We start from the raw sequence: 17,322 nt of genomic DNA, 5'->3' as shown, positions 1-17,322 counted from the left end.
ATCTTAGAAAGTTATAGAAAATTGATTACACAAACCAGGTAAATATAATTAAATATTTAAAACTTCTTAAAAATATTTAAAAAAATATGTTTAATCTGGAATAAAATTAAAGTTTTCTGGACTTGGTAGAAATGTCAAAACTTTGAAAGTCAACATCAATCCTTAATTTTATAAGGCTATATTGATTAAATATTAAATATTTATACATCAAAGAATAATTTCCTATTTTCGAATTTCAGTACACCAATAACAATCAAATAAAATTCGGCTCAGTTTTACCATTTATTAGGGCACTAGTTGAGGCATAAAATTCGCTCTACATTCAGGTATATTATCGTATCTTTCCAACAAATTTCTTATGATTTTCTTATAAGTTTCTGTATTGTTAGTAATAAATTTACTCCTCCACTCTTCTTTGGTTGGCTTTTTCTTTTTCATGCCAGGCCAATGACATAAGAACGCATTATCCAGTACCGTATAGTGATAATCCAGAAGGCACATCTCCAACGACTATAAAAAATAATAAAAAGTACAAAATAAAAGAACAAATTAATCTGCTAGCAGTACTTGGCTCATTTTGTCTTGTAAACCTTCCCAAGTGAGTTCTTCGTTATATAAAGGCTCCTCGTTAGTTCCAATAAATATTGGTTCCCATCTGTAGTACGGGTCGTGCCTTTTTACAGTTACAAAAGGCTAAAAAAATATTTTTTTTATCGACAAAAGAATGTTCATTTAAGTATTTATGCTTACTTTAATATCATCTGAAAAACCGCTTTGTAACCACTTTTCAAATAGAGGAAACCTTTGACAATGTTGACAAACCAAACCATGAAAATAAATCGCCTTATCATCCTCAATAAGTCTCAACAGCTCCTCCTTGTTTTCTGGAACTGACTCAGCTTCATCCACTTCAAAAACTGGTAAAACAAACACTTCCCTCTCGATTGTTTTATTAAAGTTTTCTTGGAAATTAAGAAAACTTTTGGCTAAACCTGCAATAGTACGCAATAAAGGCAACTTAATCCCTTTTTTCGAATATTTTTTTTTACCTTTGTTAGGCATTAATTCGATATCAGACAGCAAAACGTATCTGGATAAAGCTGAAACCCTTGCAACATTTCTCACCACATTAACAGGATAAGTTACAGTGTTATCAAAGTCTTTATACAGCACCAGTTGCGAAGAATCCTATAAAAGTTTATGTTTATTAAACATTTATATTAAATAACGAAATAAGACCTTTGGAAGACACGAATCAGGTCTGCCAAACGAAATATCGTTCTTGGAAAAAGGCAGTCGTTCCTGAGTAACAAGATGAATAGACACTCTGTGCATTTTAGGTTCACAATAACAAAACTGATTGATTTGCTCCAAAAAGTAAAAAGAATCAACATCTGGCACAAACGCTGCTATTGTTACCAACCCATCCCAACGTCTACATAAAAAAACATCATTAAAAGCGATTTAAATGCTACCTTCCCACTTACTTTAAGAGTTCTGGAATGAAATTACCATAATTCGCAGTCAGATGAGTAGCATAAGTGATACTAGAAACATTTTCAATATTATAAGCAAAAATGGCGTTGTAGAGCACCCTGTAGGTGGATTCCTTGCCTCCTTGCGGTGGATAAGCCATGTCTTCCTCTAAGTACGTCAAAGAATAAGGCAAACCGTAACTAAATTTGCAATACGATTTGTTCTCTGAAGTTGGGCTTCGATAATTTAAAAATGCCGCAGGCATTACGTCATTATTACTATCATCAATTTCTTCTTTATCATTCTCCTGATCCTCCTCCTTGACTTCCTTATCTGAATTTATATTAGTAACAATTTCTTCTAAATTTGCACTGTCTTCCAGTGGCTTCGTTTTTATTTCTGTAACTTCTACGGGAACAGTGTCATCTTTTTCTGAAGCCGTTTCCGTTGCCTAAAATGGATGATTTTTAATGTTAATGTTTTCATTTTAGGATTTACGTGTGAAATATACCTGATAAGCGTTTCTGGCGTTAAATTCTTGCAGTTGAGGCACCTTGTCTCTTGTAAGTAGCAAAATGATAAAAATAGCGAAAAAGGCGGCAATGAAAAATTTTAAAAAGCGTATTGTTACCATTCTTAGATAGACCTAAAAAACACTTAAATTATATGCAGGGTGGTCGTAAAGTAAGGAATAAATTCAATATCTCTTATTTTTTTTTAATGCCTCGGGTTTGTCGTTGTTATTTTTTATCGCTAATTTTTCAGTCAATTTCGTTTTTTTAACACTAAATTACATTGATATGCGCCTTACTGAGACACAGCGCATAGAAATCTTGATGATGATTGGCTGCGATAATCGAGTTAGAACGAGTCAGGAATTTGATCAAAAATACGTCAATCGTCCGCTAATATCGCAATCGATAGTTTGAGCAGAAGTTTATTCAATTCGGTCATGTAAGAGATGTTCCTAGATGTGGTCGTCCTCAAGTTGATGAAAATAAGCAGTTGTAGAAGTTTTAGTGGCGGTTCAAGATAATCAGCATGTAGCATCTAGGCAGGCAGCAAAGGATACGGATATTGGAAAAACCAATGTTCTTAAAATACTACATACTAATAAATACCTTTATAAGATGCAAGTTTATCAAGAACGCTTGAAAGGAGACTTTGAGAGGCGCCTTAAATTTTGTGAGCTTTTGCAAAGTATATATTTTAAAAATCCAAATTTAGTGAAAAATATACTTTTTTCCGATGAAGGAACTTTCTGCTTAAATGGTGGCGTAACTACCCAGAACTATCGGTACTGGTCCAATGTAGAGGGCAAAACATACACAATTCAATCGAAAAGTAAACGTGTGGGCTGACGTTGTTGGATACATTATTATCAAGCCTTTCTTCTTTGACGAACATTGAACAAGTGAGGGATACCTGAGTATTCTAGAAGATAAACTTGTTCCAGCTCTAACTACCGGTTTCCCCGAGATAGAGCGTCGGAAATTGCACACCGTAAGATCTGGTTCCAACAAGATGGTGCTTCCCTCCATTTTGCTGTGGAAGTTCGAATTTACTTGCACGACACTTTCCCAAACAGGTGGATTGAAAGGAGTGGTGTTATTGAGTGGTCAAGAAGATCACCCGATCAAGACTATTTCTATGAAGATAGCGGCAAATCTAGATGATGTAAAACAACGCCTCCGTCAAGAAATTAGTCGAATAACGTCCGAAATAATTCGAAATGTGCAGCAGGAATTTGTAGATCAATTAGGCTATTGTAAGTTTCAAACATTTGCTGAAATAAAATTATTTTTAAGTTTACGAAACTTTGCTTTCAATAGAATAAAACGTTTAAAAAAATATTTTATTTTTCTTTATTTTGACGATTTTTTTTCAATTTTCAAATTTTATCAGAATAACTTTAAAACGCTTCAACTTAGGTATAGCACATGCTTTGTGTGCTAGTGTGCCTGCGGTGAGGACAGTTACAAATTAATTTTTACTGACGGTCCTGGTGTGCTTACAGCGAAGATATCATTGATGACGTATGCGGAAGCGAGTCGCTCCTCTAAATTTAAACGCCAATAAGAGTCGAGTATTATTTGGACAGTTTGCATATTAATGTTCGCACGTGGTATTGTTGTGGTAACAAATTTCCCTGTTTTTTGGTTGTTAGAGCAGTTTTTGGGACCATGGATGGTAAGATTTGCTTTTATATGAGAAATAAAATATCTAGGATGATATTTATGTTATCGCTAGAATGCAATTTTGAGAAAAAGGTATTAGTTTTATAGAAAATATATGGTGTGCTCAGGGCGGTGACACCAGTCTCTTAGGCAAATAATTTTCTCAAAATTTCCTGAGTATTTTTTTAACGGTTTTTTTATGGGATTTTATTTTTATTTACAGATAAATTTTATAACAAGCTTATAAATCTCAACTTCAATGACCTGTATGATTATTTGGAAAAAATTCCTTGTGACAACATTAGCGAGTTAGGAGATGTTAGTGAAGATGAGATTGAAGGGGACGCAGAAATAGTAGGCCCAACGGCAGCAGCGTCGCCAGCAATTGATTTGCTCGACATAGAAAATATGCCTATTATATTTGGGAATGATACTTTGTCCCAAGACGCTGATGCTGACTTAGCCGAATGGAGCAGTGAGGATGAGCTACCATTGTCACTAATACGTGCCCAGGAAATTCGCAAAAAAACTATATGGACTAACTCCAACTCACACTGTGTTCGAAATTTTAAAGAATTTGGAGAAGAAATAGGACCAAACATTCCCACCGATATAAAAACCCCTACCGACTTGTTTTTGCATATATTCCCTGAGCATCTGTTAGACCACATAGCTTTTTAAACTAACTTATATGCCTTGCAAAGAAACGGAGGTAATAGTTATGCATTTACGCCTACTAATGTAAAGGAAATAAGGGATTTTATTGCAATAATTTTGATAATGGGTATAAAAAAGCTACCCAGCTACAAGGATTACTGGTCCTCACGATTGGAAATGAGAGATCCATTCATAAGTTCAATAATGTTTCAAGAGACAGGTTTTCATGGATGTTAGCCAATCTGCACCTAAACGACAACTCTGTACAGCCTGGCCGTGATCACCAAAACTTTAATAAGCTTTACAAATTACGGCCTTTGTTAGATGTATTATCTGATATATATAAAAATGCTTTGAAACCAAGTCAACATCAAGCTATTGATGAGTCGATGATCCGATTCAAAGGACGAAGCTCCCTAAAACTGTGTATGCCAAAGAAACCAGTAAAACGTGGCTATAAAGTTTGGATTCGTTTCGAAAATTCAGGATTAGTATGTCAATTTCAGATTTACACTGGTAAAATAGGTCAAATGACGGAAAAGTCTCTTGGTGGTAGAGTTGTTAGAGACCTTACGAGAGACTTAGTTGGAAAAGGGTACGAACTATATTTTGACAATTATTTTAATTCGGTCGAGCTGCAAAAACAACTGCAAACTGAGTTGATTTACGCTTGCGGTACCGTCAGAAAAGATCGAAAGAATCCACCAACAGATCTACTAGATGACTAGCAGTTAACAAGGGGTAAATTCGATTGGAGAGTTAGTACTGATGGGTTGACATTTTTGAAATGGATGGATAATAGGCCAGTCCATTTTTTAACTAATTATCTATGATCCATGCAAAAATTAATGGATTTCCCGCAAAAAAAAGATGGTTTCGCCGAAGATGTTACTTGTCCTGAACTAGTAAAGAAATATAATACGCATATGGGATATGGATAAGACGGACATGCTAAAAACTCTTTATGAGGTTGACCGAAAGTCGAAAAAGTGGTGGCATAGAATTTTTTTCTATTTCATAGATTTATCTTTATTAAATGCATTCATATTGTATCAAAAAAGAACGGATTCCAATGCGCAACTTTCGCTAAAACTTTTTCGACTTTCAGTGGGCCTAGGACTGATGGGAGTTGAACAAGGTTTACCGAAAAGGGGTCGGCCATCAGCAACGGTGAATTATTTTAAACGTACTGTAGCATACGAAATTCGGTACGACTCTTGTTCCCACATGCCTCTATATGGCAAGCCTGGCAGATGTGCTTTTTGTAGTACCAAGGCGGAACCTCACAAATCAAGATGGCATTGTACAAGGTTGCTGTTGATATTACATTGATAAATAAATAAACATAGTTAATTATTGTTATTTTTTTAGGTGTGATGTTGCCCTGTGCCTTTCAGATAAGAAAAACTGTTTCCGTCAATATCATAACAAATAATTTTTTTATAATAAATGCATTTTTCTAGCAATAAAAAATTAGTTTTTGCCAATTTTTTTTTGTTTATCTGCCTAGTGTCCTTACAGTGAGCACACCTCATTGTAACTAACTCATATGCAAAAAAAAAAGATTTAATATTAAAAACATTAAATAATCTTTAGTTAATTGAGCAAAACAAAAATTTTTATTAAAAGTTAAAAAAAAAATTAATGCGGTCTCAAAGGGTTATAAAAGCGATATTTAGATTTTCCAATTTAAAGTAAAGTATGGCTACCTTTAAGATCAGACATTGTGCTCCTTAGTACCTACCCAGAAGGCCAATGTAAATAATATTCTTTTAAAAATCATAATTTTTGAGAATAATCCGTTTAGTTTTTCAGATCTAGGTCCTTAAATTCAGACCTCAAAATCATATATATGTGCAGGTGAGGGTAAAGCCCCGCACGGGGTAATGTCACGTATTGACTTTTTAGAATTTTCCACTCAAGATATTACGTCATCTGCCAAATGGCGTGTTCTATATTAAGGCTGCTTAGTGTGTCAAAATATTTTACGGAAAGAAGACGTTGTGGAACAGAGAAGTTCAAATTAGTTAATTATTTGCATTTTTTTTTCTATAATGCGTGCATTTATTAGTTTTTAAAAGAACGAATGATTACTTAATAGCTTAATTATTTTACACTACATTTGTGTGATTTGTTCTCGTTTAATTTGGCATCCACAGTTTGTAAGAATAATTGGGTTCAACGAGGTCACATGGGGTAAAAACCCGCAGCAATGTGAAGGCAAAGGCGCGCATGCGGGGTTTTGCCCCATGGTTCGAAAAAAGAAAAAAACGCGTTAAGGAAAATGTGACCAAGCAACAAAGTCCCAAAATAAAGACTTCTTTTAGGCACTACATGGCTAATATTATTGGTATTTATCAAGGGGATCAGAACCAGTATTTATAAGCGACCACCATAGACACACAAATTTTTAGAAGAAAATAAAGAGTCATTCATTGACTTGACTATTTTCTACTTGTACTAAATAATAGTTTTATTAGGGGCCTTACAAGGTTTTTAGAGTACTATTTCTTCATATATTTGAATAATATTATATGTTTAGTAAACTATGTACATAAAAAAAATATTGTCTTTAATAAAGTTATCGTTTAAATAAAATCAGAACGCTGCGGGGATTTGCTTCATTTAAAAGAGCAAACCCTTCTTGCAATCTTTTTATTTTCTAAATAATTAATTTCTCAGTAAATAATAATGAGATGTCATATATTTTATAACTACGTTTTAGAACATAAGCAAGCCTAATATGTTTGCATATATTATAAAATCTAAAGTCGCATCCACACCGAAGCCGGCTTGCTGATCGGCAAAGCCGCTCGGGTTTTGGATGGCTTTTGCCGAATACCACGACACGTCTACACTGAAATGACAAACAGTGGCATCAACATGAATAGACCCGTAAATTCGTCGTGTAAAAAAAGTTTACCGAAAACTTATTTCTGTCAGAGCATCATTGCGTTTGCCGATTCATTTACCGACAAGCGTCGGTAAATGAATCGGCTTCGGCAAATTTTGTTGTGCGGCATAAGTTATCTGGCAGGTCCACACCTGCCGAAAGAAGCCATGGGTATTTTATTTTGGTATGGACGCGGCTTAAGCTTTTCTTTATATGGCCTGGTTTGGATACCACATCTGAGGAGAATACGCTCTTGAATATCATACTGTTTTTTCTTATCAATAATCTAATTAGTTTTTTAGACTTAGGTCCGCTTCAGACTTTAAAATTACACATAATCTTTAGACCACATAACTTAAAAAGTCGATTGTTCTAATTTCTTTCTTGAACTAGTTTGAGATTTAAACAACATTTGTAGAAGATGTTCTTCTAAATATCATGCTGTTTACTTTATGAGAATAGTCTAATTAGTTTTTGGACTTTCAATTCAGTCTTGATTAAGCATTTTCCTTCGACCCCACTTTATAAAAAGTCAATTTTTCTGAATACTATACTTGGAGTAGTTTGAAGCTTGTATTTTATTTGCAGAAAATATTCTTTTAAATAAGTGTTCATGCACTTTATTTTGTGAAAATAATCCAATTACTTTTTTGGATTTAGGTCCTTAAATATAGACTCCAAAATTATACATTTTGTGTCTTTAGACAATTTTTATCTGAACTGGTTTGGAACTTTGACAGCATTCATTGAGAATATTCTTATAAATATCATGCTTTTTATTTTATTAGAAAGTCCAATTAATTTCTTATATTTTGAACTTTCAATTCAAATTTAATGATCAAACATTACCATAAGAGACCAATAAGGACAACTTTAGAGTTTTTTAATAGACTGGTATAAATCTTAGAAAACATTTCTAGAGAATATTCTTCTCAATATCATTCTTTTAGTTGTATGATAAAAGTCCAATTATTTTTTTAAATGTTGGTACTTCTTTCTTATTAGAATTCAAAAACACACATTGTGCTTGGTGCAACAAATTTAATGATCAAACATTACCATTAGAGACCAATAAGGACAACTTTGGAGTTTTTTAATAGACTGGTATAAGTCTTAGAAAACATTTCTAGAGAATATTCTTCTCAATATCATTCTTTTAGTTGTATAATATTAGTCCAATTATTTTTTTTTAAATGTTGGTACTTAACACACATTATGCTTGGACACCACTACTTCAAAATGCCAATAACTATGAAATGTCTGCTTAGACGAATTTGGTACTTAACTAAAATTTGTAGAGAATATTCTTTTCAATATAATATTTTTAGTTAGATGAGAATCGTCCTATTGCTTTTTTTAAATTTTGAACAGTGGGTTTGAACTTTCTATTCGTTACCTCCATTTCCCAGAGTGAAGAAGTATCATAAGGATATAATTAGAGTGATTCAAAAAAATCTTGCTTTCATCAGTTTCATTTCAGTAATTTAAAGGGAACTACACAAAGTGTCGGTCTCAAAAGTAGTTATTAATTCTAACAGTAGGTTACACGTGTTAGATGGAGTTAGATAAAATTGGTAAACCGGGGTTACTTTATCACCATGGGGTAACTTTGTCACGTCCAGTAGCGCGCCATTGTTTTTTTTTTATGAAGGGAAAAATGTGCGGCTGCAATTTAAAACATAATGATAGTTCTTTTGTTACAGATCCAAGTAACTAATTAAACCATGAGGACCTACGAAAAAACCCCTGGCAGCCGGCCATATGCCAACTATAGCAATTCAAGATGGCGCCAAGTAAAGACGCGCGCGACGAATCGAGCAATAAAATCAAGTTTTTCTGCTGTAAAACAAAGCAAACAAGTGCCATAATTTGTGTCCAGTGTGGGAGAGTGTACCATAAATCCTGTGCATACTGGGATTGGGCTAAAAAAATACGTTTCTTAGATGAAACGCGAGTTGAGTGCCTAGAACATGACCTAACCTCAACAGAGGTAAATAAACAAAGAAATAATAATGAATTTCAAGCAGAAATTTTACTTTTAAAAGAACTTATATGCGAATTAAAGAGCAAAAATGAAATTCTTTGTGAAAACAATGGTCTCTTAAGAGAGAAAGTTGAATTTCTTGAGAGAAAAATAAACAAAAAGAATGAAGCAATAAACAAAGGCCCCAGCACCTCAGCTGGGGTAGAAGAGGTCCACAAACCAGCTAAGAATTTGAAGCAACATCAGATCCAGCTGAGTAAGAGCCCGAAACAGGAAAACACAAACAAGGCCACCAAAGAAAATGTAAACAACATTCTTAGAGAAGTTCAATCACCAGCTGCAAAGGCAAACCATGCAACTTTGGCTCTAAAACCAGAAGAGCCTTTTCAGAAAGAAGCAAACAACATAATAGAGGGGAGTTCAGCAAGTAATGTAGAAGAGGGCAACAACAACTGGCAACTTGTCACAAATAGAAAACAAAGGAGACCAAAGCAGGCGAGACCTAAGCCAGTGCTTGGAGAAAACTGTACTTTTAGCTTAAGTGTAGCCACAAAAAAGGGATATATCTTCATATCTGGACTAGGAGTGGATGTAGACTCTGCACAACTTAAGAAGTACATGAAGGAAAATGCTAATGTTTCTTGTAAGTGTGAGAAAATGAAAACAAAAAAGCAAAAATTTCTTAGCTCTTTTAACGTTGAAGTGGAGCTTGAGGACAAAAAAAAGATCATGAACTCGCAGCTATGGGGTAAAGGTGTAGTGGTGAACCATTTTTTACACCTGAGACGAGATCCAAACAACCACCGATATCAGGAATAATAAACCCAGATGCTCAAATATTTACACAAAATATCCAGTGTGTAAGAAATAAGACATTAGACTTAGAAGTCACTCTAGATTAACTTAATAAAAATTATGAAATTTTATGCCTGAGCGAGCACTGGCTCAGGCCAGGGGAGGAGAATTTCATCCACATTGATGGGTACCAACTGCTTACTTGTTATACGAGAATACACAGTCAGCACGGAGGTGTTTGCATTCTTGTCCAAGATGGGAAGGAAAAATATTATAGTGAGATGCTTAATATACAGAACTACAGCATTGAAGGACAAATTAAAGTAGGTGGAATTTTAAATAAAAATCAAAACTTATTGATTCTGTGTGTATATAGGTCATGTCTTGGTGACTTTAATGTTTTTCTTGGTGTCTATGAGGAATTGTGTAAGAATTTATGTTCAGCTTTCAAGAATTTTAGGATAGTTATGACAGGTGATTTTAATGTCAATTTATCGCCAGAAAAAAATCTAAATGAGAATGAGATGGAAAAGCATAAATTTTTGGATATTTTACACTCCTATAATTTTATTCAAATAATATTTGATACAACAAGACCAAATCTATTAAATAAAATATCATGTATAGATAATTTTTTCATTAACTTTTTAGATTTTAGCAATGCTGAAGTATTGGAAACAGCCCTTTCTGATCACTATGCAATACAGATCTCAATTAATATAAGTCTAAACACCGACAAAGAAGTTGGTGCATGGAAAATGGGGAGAATATTTTCAGGATCTAAGTTACAGGCTTTATGTTCTGAAATGACTGGCTGTGTGTGGGATGATGTGCTGGGGGAGGCGGATGCTGAAAAAGCTTTTAATAAGCTGGCAGGTATTTTGGATATTAAGCTCAACCAAATATTTCCAATAAAAAAAAATAAAATCAAAAAGCTCAAAGAATAGATCCTGGTTAACACAAGTTATCAAGATCTCATCAAAAAAGAAACACAATTTATTTCATCAAATGATTTATGGACATGTTAGCAAAAATTACTATAAAAAATATTGTACGGTCTTAAAAAAAGTAATTAGAGAGGCTAAAAAAATTACTGACTTTAAATATATTGCTGAATCTGAGAATAAAGGGAGGGCTACATGGTCTTTAATTAAAAAATTTACAAACAAAAAGTCTCAAAAAAAATCATTATTGGAATGTTCAAATACTAAATCTGATAGTGAATCTGATTTTCTTGACACTGTTAATGACTACTTCTTAAATAATAACTTTAATAATAATATTGATCTAAGCAAAATAAAGAGACATCCAAACAGCATTTTTTTGGCTCCTACCAATCCAACTGAAGTAGAGAACACAATAAAACAACTAAAAAATAAGAAATCAACAGGTCATGATGACATTCCTATTTCATTTTTAAAGCAGATTTCAGGGCAATTGGCAAGACCACTAGCTAATGTCATAAACTTATCAATTCAACAGGGTACCTATCCAGCACTTCTCAAAATTGCTCTAGTTAAACTGGTCTTCAAAAAAGACAATCCCTCTGAACCTAAAAACTACCGTCCAATATCACTGCTCCCCAATATAAACAAGGTTTTTGAAAAAATTATATACACCAGGTTTGAAACTTATCTTGAGAAACATCAAATACTGACAGAATTACAGAACGGGTTTAGAAAAGGCAGATCAACAGTTGGGGCTATATATTAAGCACTGCAGAAAATTATTAAATCAATGAATGATCGAAAAGCTACAATGGCAATTTTTCTTGACCTATCCAAGGCTTTTGACAGTGTTGACCATTCAATACTGCTTAAAAAACTAGAAGCCTATGGAATCAGAGGAGTTGCCCTCAAACTTCTAGAGTCCTATTTGTCAAACCGTAGGCAGTGTGTAGTTGACAGAATGAGTGATGGTAGACAGTTCAAGTCTGATTACAAAGAAATAAAAAAAGGTGTGCCTCAGGGGTCCGTTTCTGGGACCATTGCTGTATATAATCTACACCAATGTCTATGATGATATGGTTATGTTTGCTGATGACACAAGTCTTATATGCAGCAAAAATACAGATGGAGGAGTGTGCAAATCAAGTGGCCCAAACTGTTGGGTTGCTAGAAGACTGGTTTAGCATGAATAATATTCTGCTGAATGTCAACAAAACGCAAATATTAAACTTTAAACAACGGCCTAGTGAAAGCTCTCTAGTGCAAATTGGAAGGACAGAGATAAGAACACAGCAGTCAGCTAACTTCCTTGGGGTAATGATGGATGAAAGATTGGATTGGGGTGCCCATGTTGAGTTGGTGGCAGCAAATATGTCCAGATATTGCTTCGCTTTGAGACTAATAACACAGGAGGTGGGTACAGTGGCTTCCCTTTCAGCATATCATGCCTATATACAGTCCAGAGTCAGATATGGTATAATTCTTTGGGGGAATTCGGGGGACTCTGAAAGAGTTCTTATCTTGCAAAAAAGGTGCTTGAGATCTATATTTAATTTACCCTATCAGGAATCCTGTAAACCATATTTTATTAATCATAACATCCTAACATTTTATTGTATTTATATCTATGAATGTGTTTCGTTTATCCTTGACAATAAAATATTTTTTGAGAATCTGAAAGGGCAACATCCGCATAATACTAGGTTCAAAAACAATTTCAAAACTTGTAAACCAAATTTTACATTTGTTAAGAAAAATGTGGTACATAGTATTTTAGATGTCCGGAATAAACTCCCAATAAACTTCAGAGAAAAATTAGATAAAGAAAGATGTAAAAATATATCTGCAAGAAAAGGCCTTTTATTCTCTTCATGAGTCTATGGCTGAAACTTTAAATGAAACTCTCATCTAGTATTGTGTATTAGTGCATGAGTTAATTTGTGAATGAATGTTATATTTTCTTGTTATTTAATTTTTGTGTACTCGCGTTTTGCCTTTTTATTTATATTTAAATTTAATATTTTGATAAATTATAACATGAATGGATGTATGAATGGATAAGTGACTGAATGCTTTAAATTTTATAGACATTTTAATTGTATACTTAATTAAGTTAGAATTTTTTTACTGACAAAATCTCACATAGGTAATGAAAAATGTGTATTGTTGTAACTACATGTTTTATGGATTTAATAAAGGATTTGTATAGCGAAGAAGATTTAGTAGTGGAGGCCGTTCGAAGTAGTATGAGCAAAAAACTAGCGCCCCAAACCTATAGGATCCCACGCATGACGCTAGTCTATAAATGCCTTGGAAGGCACCCAAAGTCTGTTTGACATCCGACAGTCCTCAGTAAGGAAGAAGAAGGGTTAATATCAAGATCCTTGGGAGTCGTGGCAGAATAGGGATTTCCACTAACAAAGGCAGATATAAAGCCTGTTATTAAAAAATACCTTGACAAAAAGGGTATTGTTATACCTGTATTAAAAGACAACACCACTGGGGATGATACGATTAGTGCTTTCATCAAACGAAAAAATTTATCTGTTCGAATAGCCTCGAATATCAAAAGATCCCGATCCTCAGTGGACCAAGAGGATGTTTTAAAGTTTTTTGCAAATATTACACCTGAATTATTATACTCTAGTGGGGATCATATATATAACTATGACGAAACAAACGTCACTGATGACTCCGGTGCTAGAAAAGTCATTGTTCCACGAAACTCGAAAAGGGCCGAACGTGTCCAAAATCATTTCAGGACAGCCATTAGCATAATGGTCTGCGGTAGCACCAGTGGAGTCTTGTTGCCGCCCATGGTGGTATATAAAGCCAATAATATTGATGAAAACTTGTGTAAAGGCGGCCCACCAGGAACAGTTTACAAAAATAGTCCAAGTGGCTGGTTGAGAAAAGAGTGATCCTCGTAGAAGACAACTTGTCCTGCCATTTTGCTCCAAGTGTCGTACAGGCAGCACAAGAACATGATATATATATGAGCCCGTTTCATCCCAATGCCACACATCTAATGCAACCATTAGATGTGGCGGTATTCGGACCCATGAAGAAGAGATGGCGTCATATTCTCAAAAGCTGGCGAAGAGAAAGTCGATATCCTGGGTCATTTCCAAAAGAACAATTTCCCATTTTACTGAACCGACTTTGGGTGGCCATTAGTGACACACTGTCGCAAAATTTAATTTCAGGATTTCGCACCACCGTCTTATATCCATGTAATGCGCAAGAGGTTCTACGAAAACTTCCCGATATTGCTGTTCAGGAAAAAGAAATTGGGAGAACATTAGACGAAAGTTTAGTTGATAAGAAAAGAAAACGAGGAAAAAAAATAGAGCCAGGGCAAAATGTTTCGTCCATCACCTCCTCAGAAGTAGGCGAGAACGCCATGAATATTGTCGATGATGATGCAGAACCATCCACCTCTAAAGGAAATTCGAAGAGCGCAACAAATAAATCAAAGTTGGGTGTTAAGGTTAAAGAAAAAAATCTCCCATTAAGAAAATCGACACGAAAAATAGATGATTCAAACAAATGTGGCATCTGTAAGTGTTTGTGGGAAAACTACAAATATCGACTTGAATGGATAAAATGCTGCAAATGCCAAAAATGGATTTGTGGCATCTGTAATAATGATAGTAGGGATCCCTATTTCATTTGTGATAGATGTGAAGATAGTTCGGATGCAAATCTCTATCATACAGATGAAGAAGACGAATATGGGCCTAACTAAAGTCTAGTGCTTTAACGTTTAGTGCCGTATTGATTAACCTCAGTGAAGTTTTTACTTTTTGTTTTGTTGAGTTTATGTTAAGTTGAATATTTTTATATGTTTACTACAGCATTAAGGTTGTGTATCAAAGTTCCTGTTTATTTAGGCATTAATTGCCTACTAGCTACCGATACCAAAATGTATGTATAAGTTTGTTTTCTATTTTCTTGTTTTGTTTTCTGGTTTGTTTACTAGAAATAAATATTTTTCAACTTTTGTATAAGCAAGTTGTTTATTTTTCGTGTTTTTCGCCATTTGGATGTTAAAAAAAAAGTAGGTACCTACCTACCTATATGACACACGCCAATATATTTTAGCCCCATATCTGGGGTTTCTTTGTCGGTATAACGTCATTTAAGGTGTTTTAAACGTTAATAAAGCTTTGTGTCAAAGTAGCCTCAACCACGGGGTTACTTTGTCACCATCAATATATTTTTTTTAGCTAAATCGCTTTTTATAAAAAAAAATGAGCATAGTTTAGTTAAAGGGGATGATTTCGTCGGTATACTCATAATTTTTGGCCACCCAAATTCCGAAGGATACCGGAGTTACAAGTAAAAGTGTGTTCAAAAGGTGACAAAGTAACCCCGGTTTAGGTTACCTTAAAAATCAACTACAAACTATAAAAAAGTGTCTGTATAACATGCCTTACGGTCACATTATACACACACACCAAATAAAATAAATTCTTATGAATGTGATACGCTACGAGTTTGTAAAAAACCAAAACAACTAAATTAAAACTAATAAAATACGAAAATATAAAATTATTGTCCTAAGCGAGATTCGAACCTACTGCTAGTCTTGAAAAATACGTCAGTTAAGCAATGTAAACAACTACTACTATTCTATCCAACTTTATGATTGTTATTGTATTTAGTTTCTTTTTTTTTAATTTTTAGGACTAATGATGCTCTTAATTTGAGCGAAACACGTGTAACCTAATGTTAGAATTAATAACTACTTTTGACACCGAGACTTTATGTAGTTCCCTTTAGATTATTGAATTTAGACGTTTTTGAGCAAATGGACGACTTTTTTCAATTTATCAACCAGCACATAAGTAAAGTAAAAGGCACTTATACTTACCAAACTATTTTTTTTCCTAAAAGAGAACCTTATTTTTAAACATTTTACAATATTTAAAATACAACGTCTTGGGTATATATACACACGTTAAACTAACTATGGTACATAGACGAGAGCAAAATTGAAAAGATAAAAAGCGTAACTTTATCAAAAGATTATTAATCCATAATTAAATAACAATTTTCTAAATTATATCAACAATGAGGCATGCACCAACGCTATTTTACTGTTGTCGAATTGATTATTACTTACAAAGTGTTTAATTTTTATTTTTTGAACAATTGTTAAGTCGTGTTTTTGATTATTTAACTTAAAAAATGCAAAAGTTAGGATTAATTAATTTAATATTTAGTTGGTTGTTTGCTTTTTTGCCTTCTGATTAGCGTAGACTTGACGTTGCGAGTGTATAAACAATTCCAGTTTGATAAGATTAGCAAGAACAGGTTAAGAGTAGATCATGATTTATCAATAAATACTTACTACAGAGGTGTTCATTTACCAAACATTCTTCTTTCCCCCAAGACATAATTTCTTAAAATGAAAAAAAAAATATATTAAAGCAAACTGTAATAATGGTTCAAACCTAAGATACCTTTGTCATCATCATTCCATTTTTGCTTTAATACAAATTTGGACTTCTTGCATTATATTATGATCTATCCATTAATTTAAACAACGAACATTTTATTTTCATTGAAAACAATGATAACATGCAGTAAATTAAATGCGTTTATTAAAAAAAAAATACAATTATGGAACGTCAATCAACATGGGACGAAAATAGTAAACACCAACCCTACATACTTCAGGAAAAATAAGGTAGGTCTAGTTCTGCAGTTTGACACAGAACATTAAGGGTGAGTTTTTGCAATAAAACTCTTAAAAAAATAATTTATTTGATTATGGTTTATAATATCTCTATAATATACTTACTGACGTAGGAAGTATTATACCTAAAAGAAATAATTTTTGACTCAACTTGATTTTCGACAAAATAATGACTTAAATGACTTAAAGCATGATATGTTTAAAACGACAATATTTTTTATCATTGTTTTCGTTTACCATTTTGAAAATTTTATCTGTTGTGAAGAAAGCATTTTCTGAGAGCTGATTAGTACAGACTTTTATAGTTATTGCTCGTCCATTTACTAGTGCTAAGCATAACAAAATGCCTCGAGTTCGAAGACATCAAAATTATCTATCATCATGTTAGCGACTTTTATAGCGGTAGAATTATACACAAAAAATTTTCAACATTTGAACTGGAGCAGAGAACGTCAACAGTTGCGGTGATTGGAAGACAGAATGGCATAATGTCAACTTCAGTGACACAAATCACAATTCTGTCTAGGTATGTTCGATGGCCGTAGAAAGGTAAGACTCCACCGTTAAAAACCGCGTGACATTGGATTTGCTGTTGAGAGGCATGTACACAAGCATGCATAGTTGATATAGTATCCCATGCCTTAAGTCTAGGAGAGCCTGGAAGTTTTATGAAAATTTCAATAGAATGA

General features: G+C 33.7%; 1 protein-coding gene and 1 long non-coding RNA gene across 2 annotated transcripts; both read right to left on the bottom strand.

Moving 5' to 3' along the window:
• Positions 1 to 269: 269 nt before the first annotated feature.
• Positions 270 to 15,945, bottom strand: LOC126737292 (beta-1,4-glucuronyltransferase 1-like). Its single transcript, XM_050442124.1, has 8 exons — positions 15,806 to 15,945; positions 1,988 to 2,122; positions 1,488 to 1,927; positions 1,240 to 1,435; positions 1,050 to 1,188; positions 751 to 992; positions 568 to 693; positions 270 to 510 (listed from the first exon to the last, which is right to left on the bottom strand). Exons 2-8 carry the CDS (start codon positions 2,108 to 2,110, stop codon positions 286 to 288), a joined length of 1,491 nt encoding a protein of 496 aa, XP_050298081.1. The 5' UTR covers positions 2,111 to 2,122; positions 15,806 to 15,945; the 3' UTR covers positions 270 to 285.
• Positions 15,946 to 16,293: 348 nt separating this feature from the next.
• Positions 16,294 to 16,948, bottom strand: LOC126737302 (uncharacterized). The gene is made up of 3 exons (XR_007660985.1): positions 16,739 to 16,948; positions 16,398 to 16,683; positions 16,294 to 16,336 (listed from the first exon to the last, which is right to left on the bottom strand). It is a non-coding gene; the product is annotated as an uncharacterized LOC126737302 (long non-coding RNA).
• Positions 16,949 to 17,322: the final 374 nt, after the last annotated feature.

The sequence above is a fragment of the Anthonomus grandis genome, chromosome 6, assembly GCF_022605725.1.
Source record: "Anthonomus grandis grandis chromosome 6, icAntGran1.3, whole genome shotgun sequence".
NCBI classification, from domain to species: domain Eukaryota; kingdom Metazoa; phylum Arthropoda; class Insecta; order Coleoptera; family Curculionidae; genus Anthonomus; species Anthonomus grandis.
The sequence above is the reverse complement of the archived record's forward strand: the minus strand, read 5'-3'. Positions and strand labels throughout refer to the sequence as shown.

What these genes read in the sequence shown, in the direction of transcription:
- LOC126737292 (XM_050442124.1), bottom strand. Translation starts at nt 2,110, where the DNA reads ATGGTAACAATACGCTTTTTAAAATTTTTCATTGCCGCCTTTTTCGCT. An exon ending in TTCATTCCAGAACTCTTAAA is followed by an intron (nt 1,436 to 1,487) that starts GTAAGTGGGAAG and finishes TTTTTTATGTAG; the next exon opens with ACGTTGGGATGGGTTGGTAA. An exon ending in GTTTTTCAGATGATATTAAA is followed by an intron (nt 694 to 750) that starts GTAAGCATAAAT and finishes ATATTTTTTTAG; the next exon opens with CCTTTTGTAACTGTAAAAAG.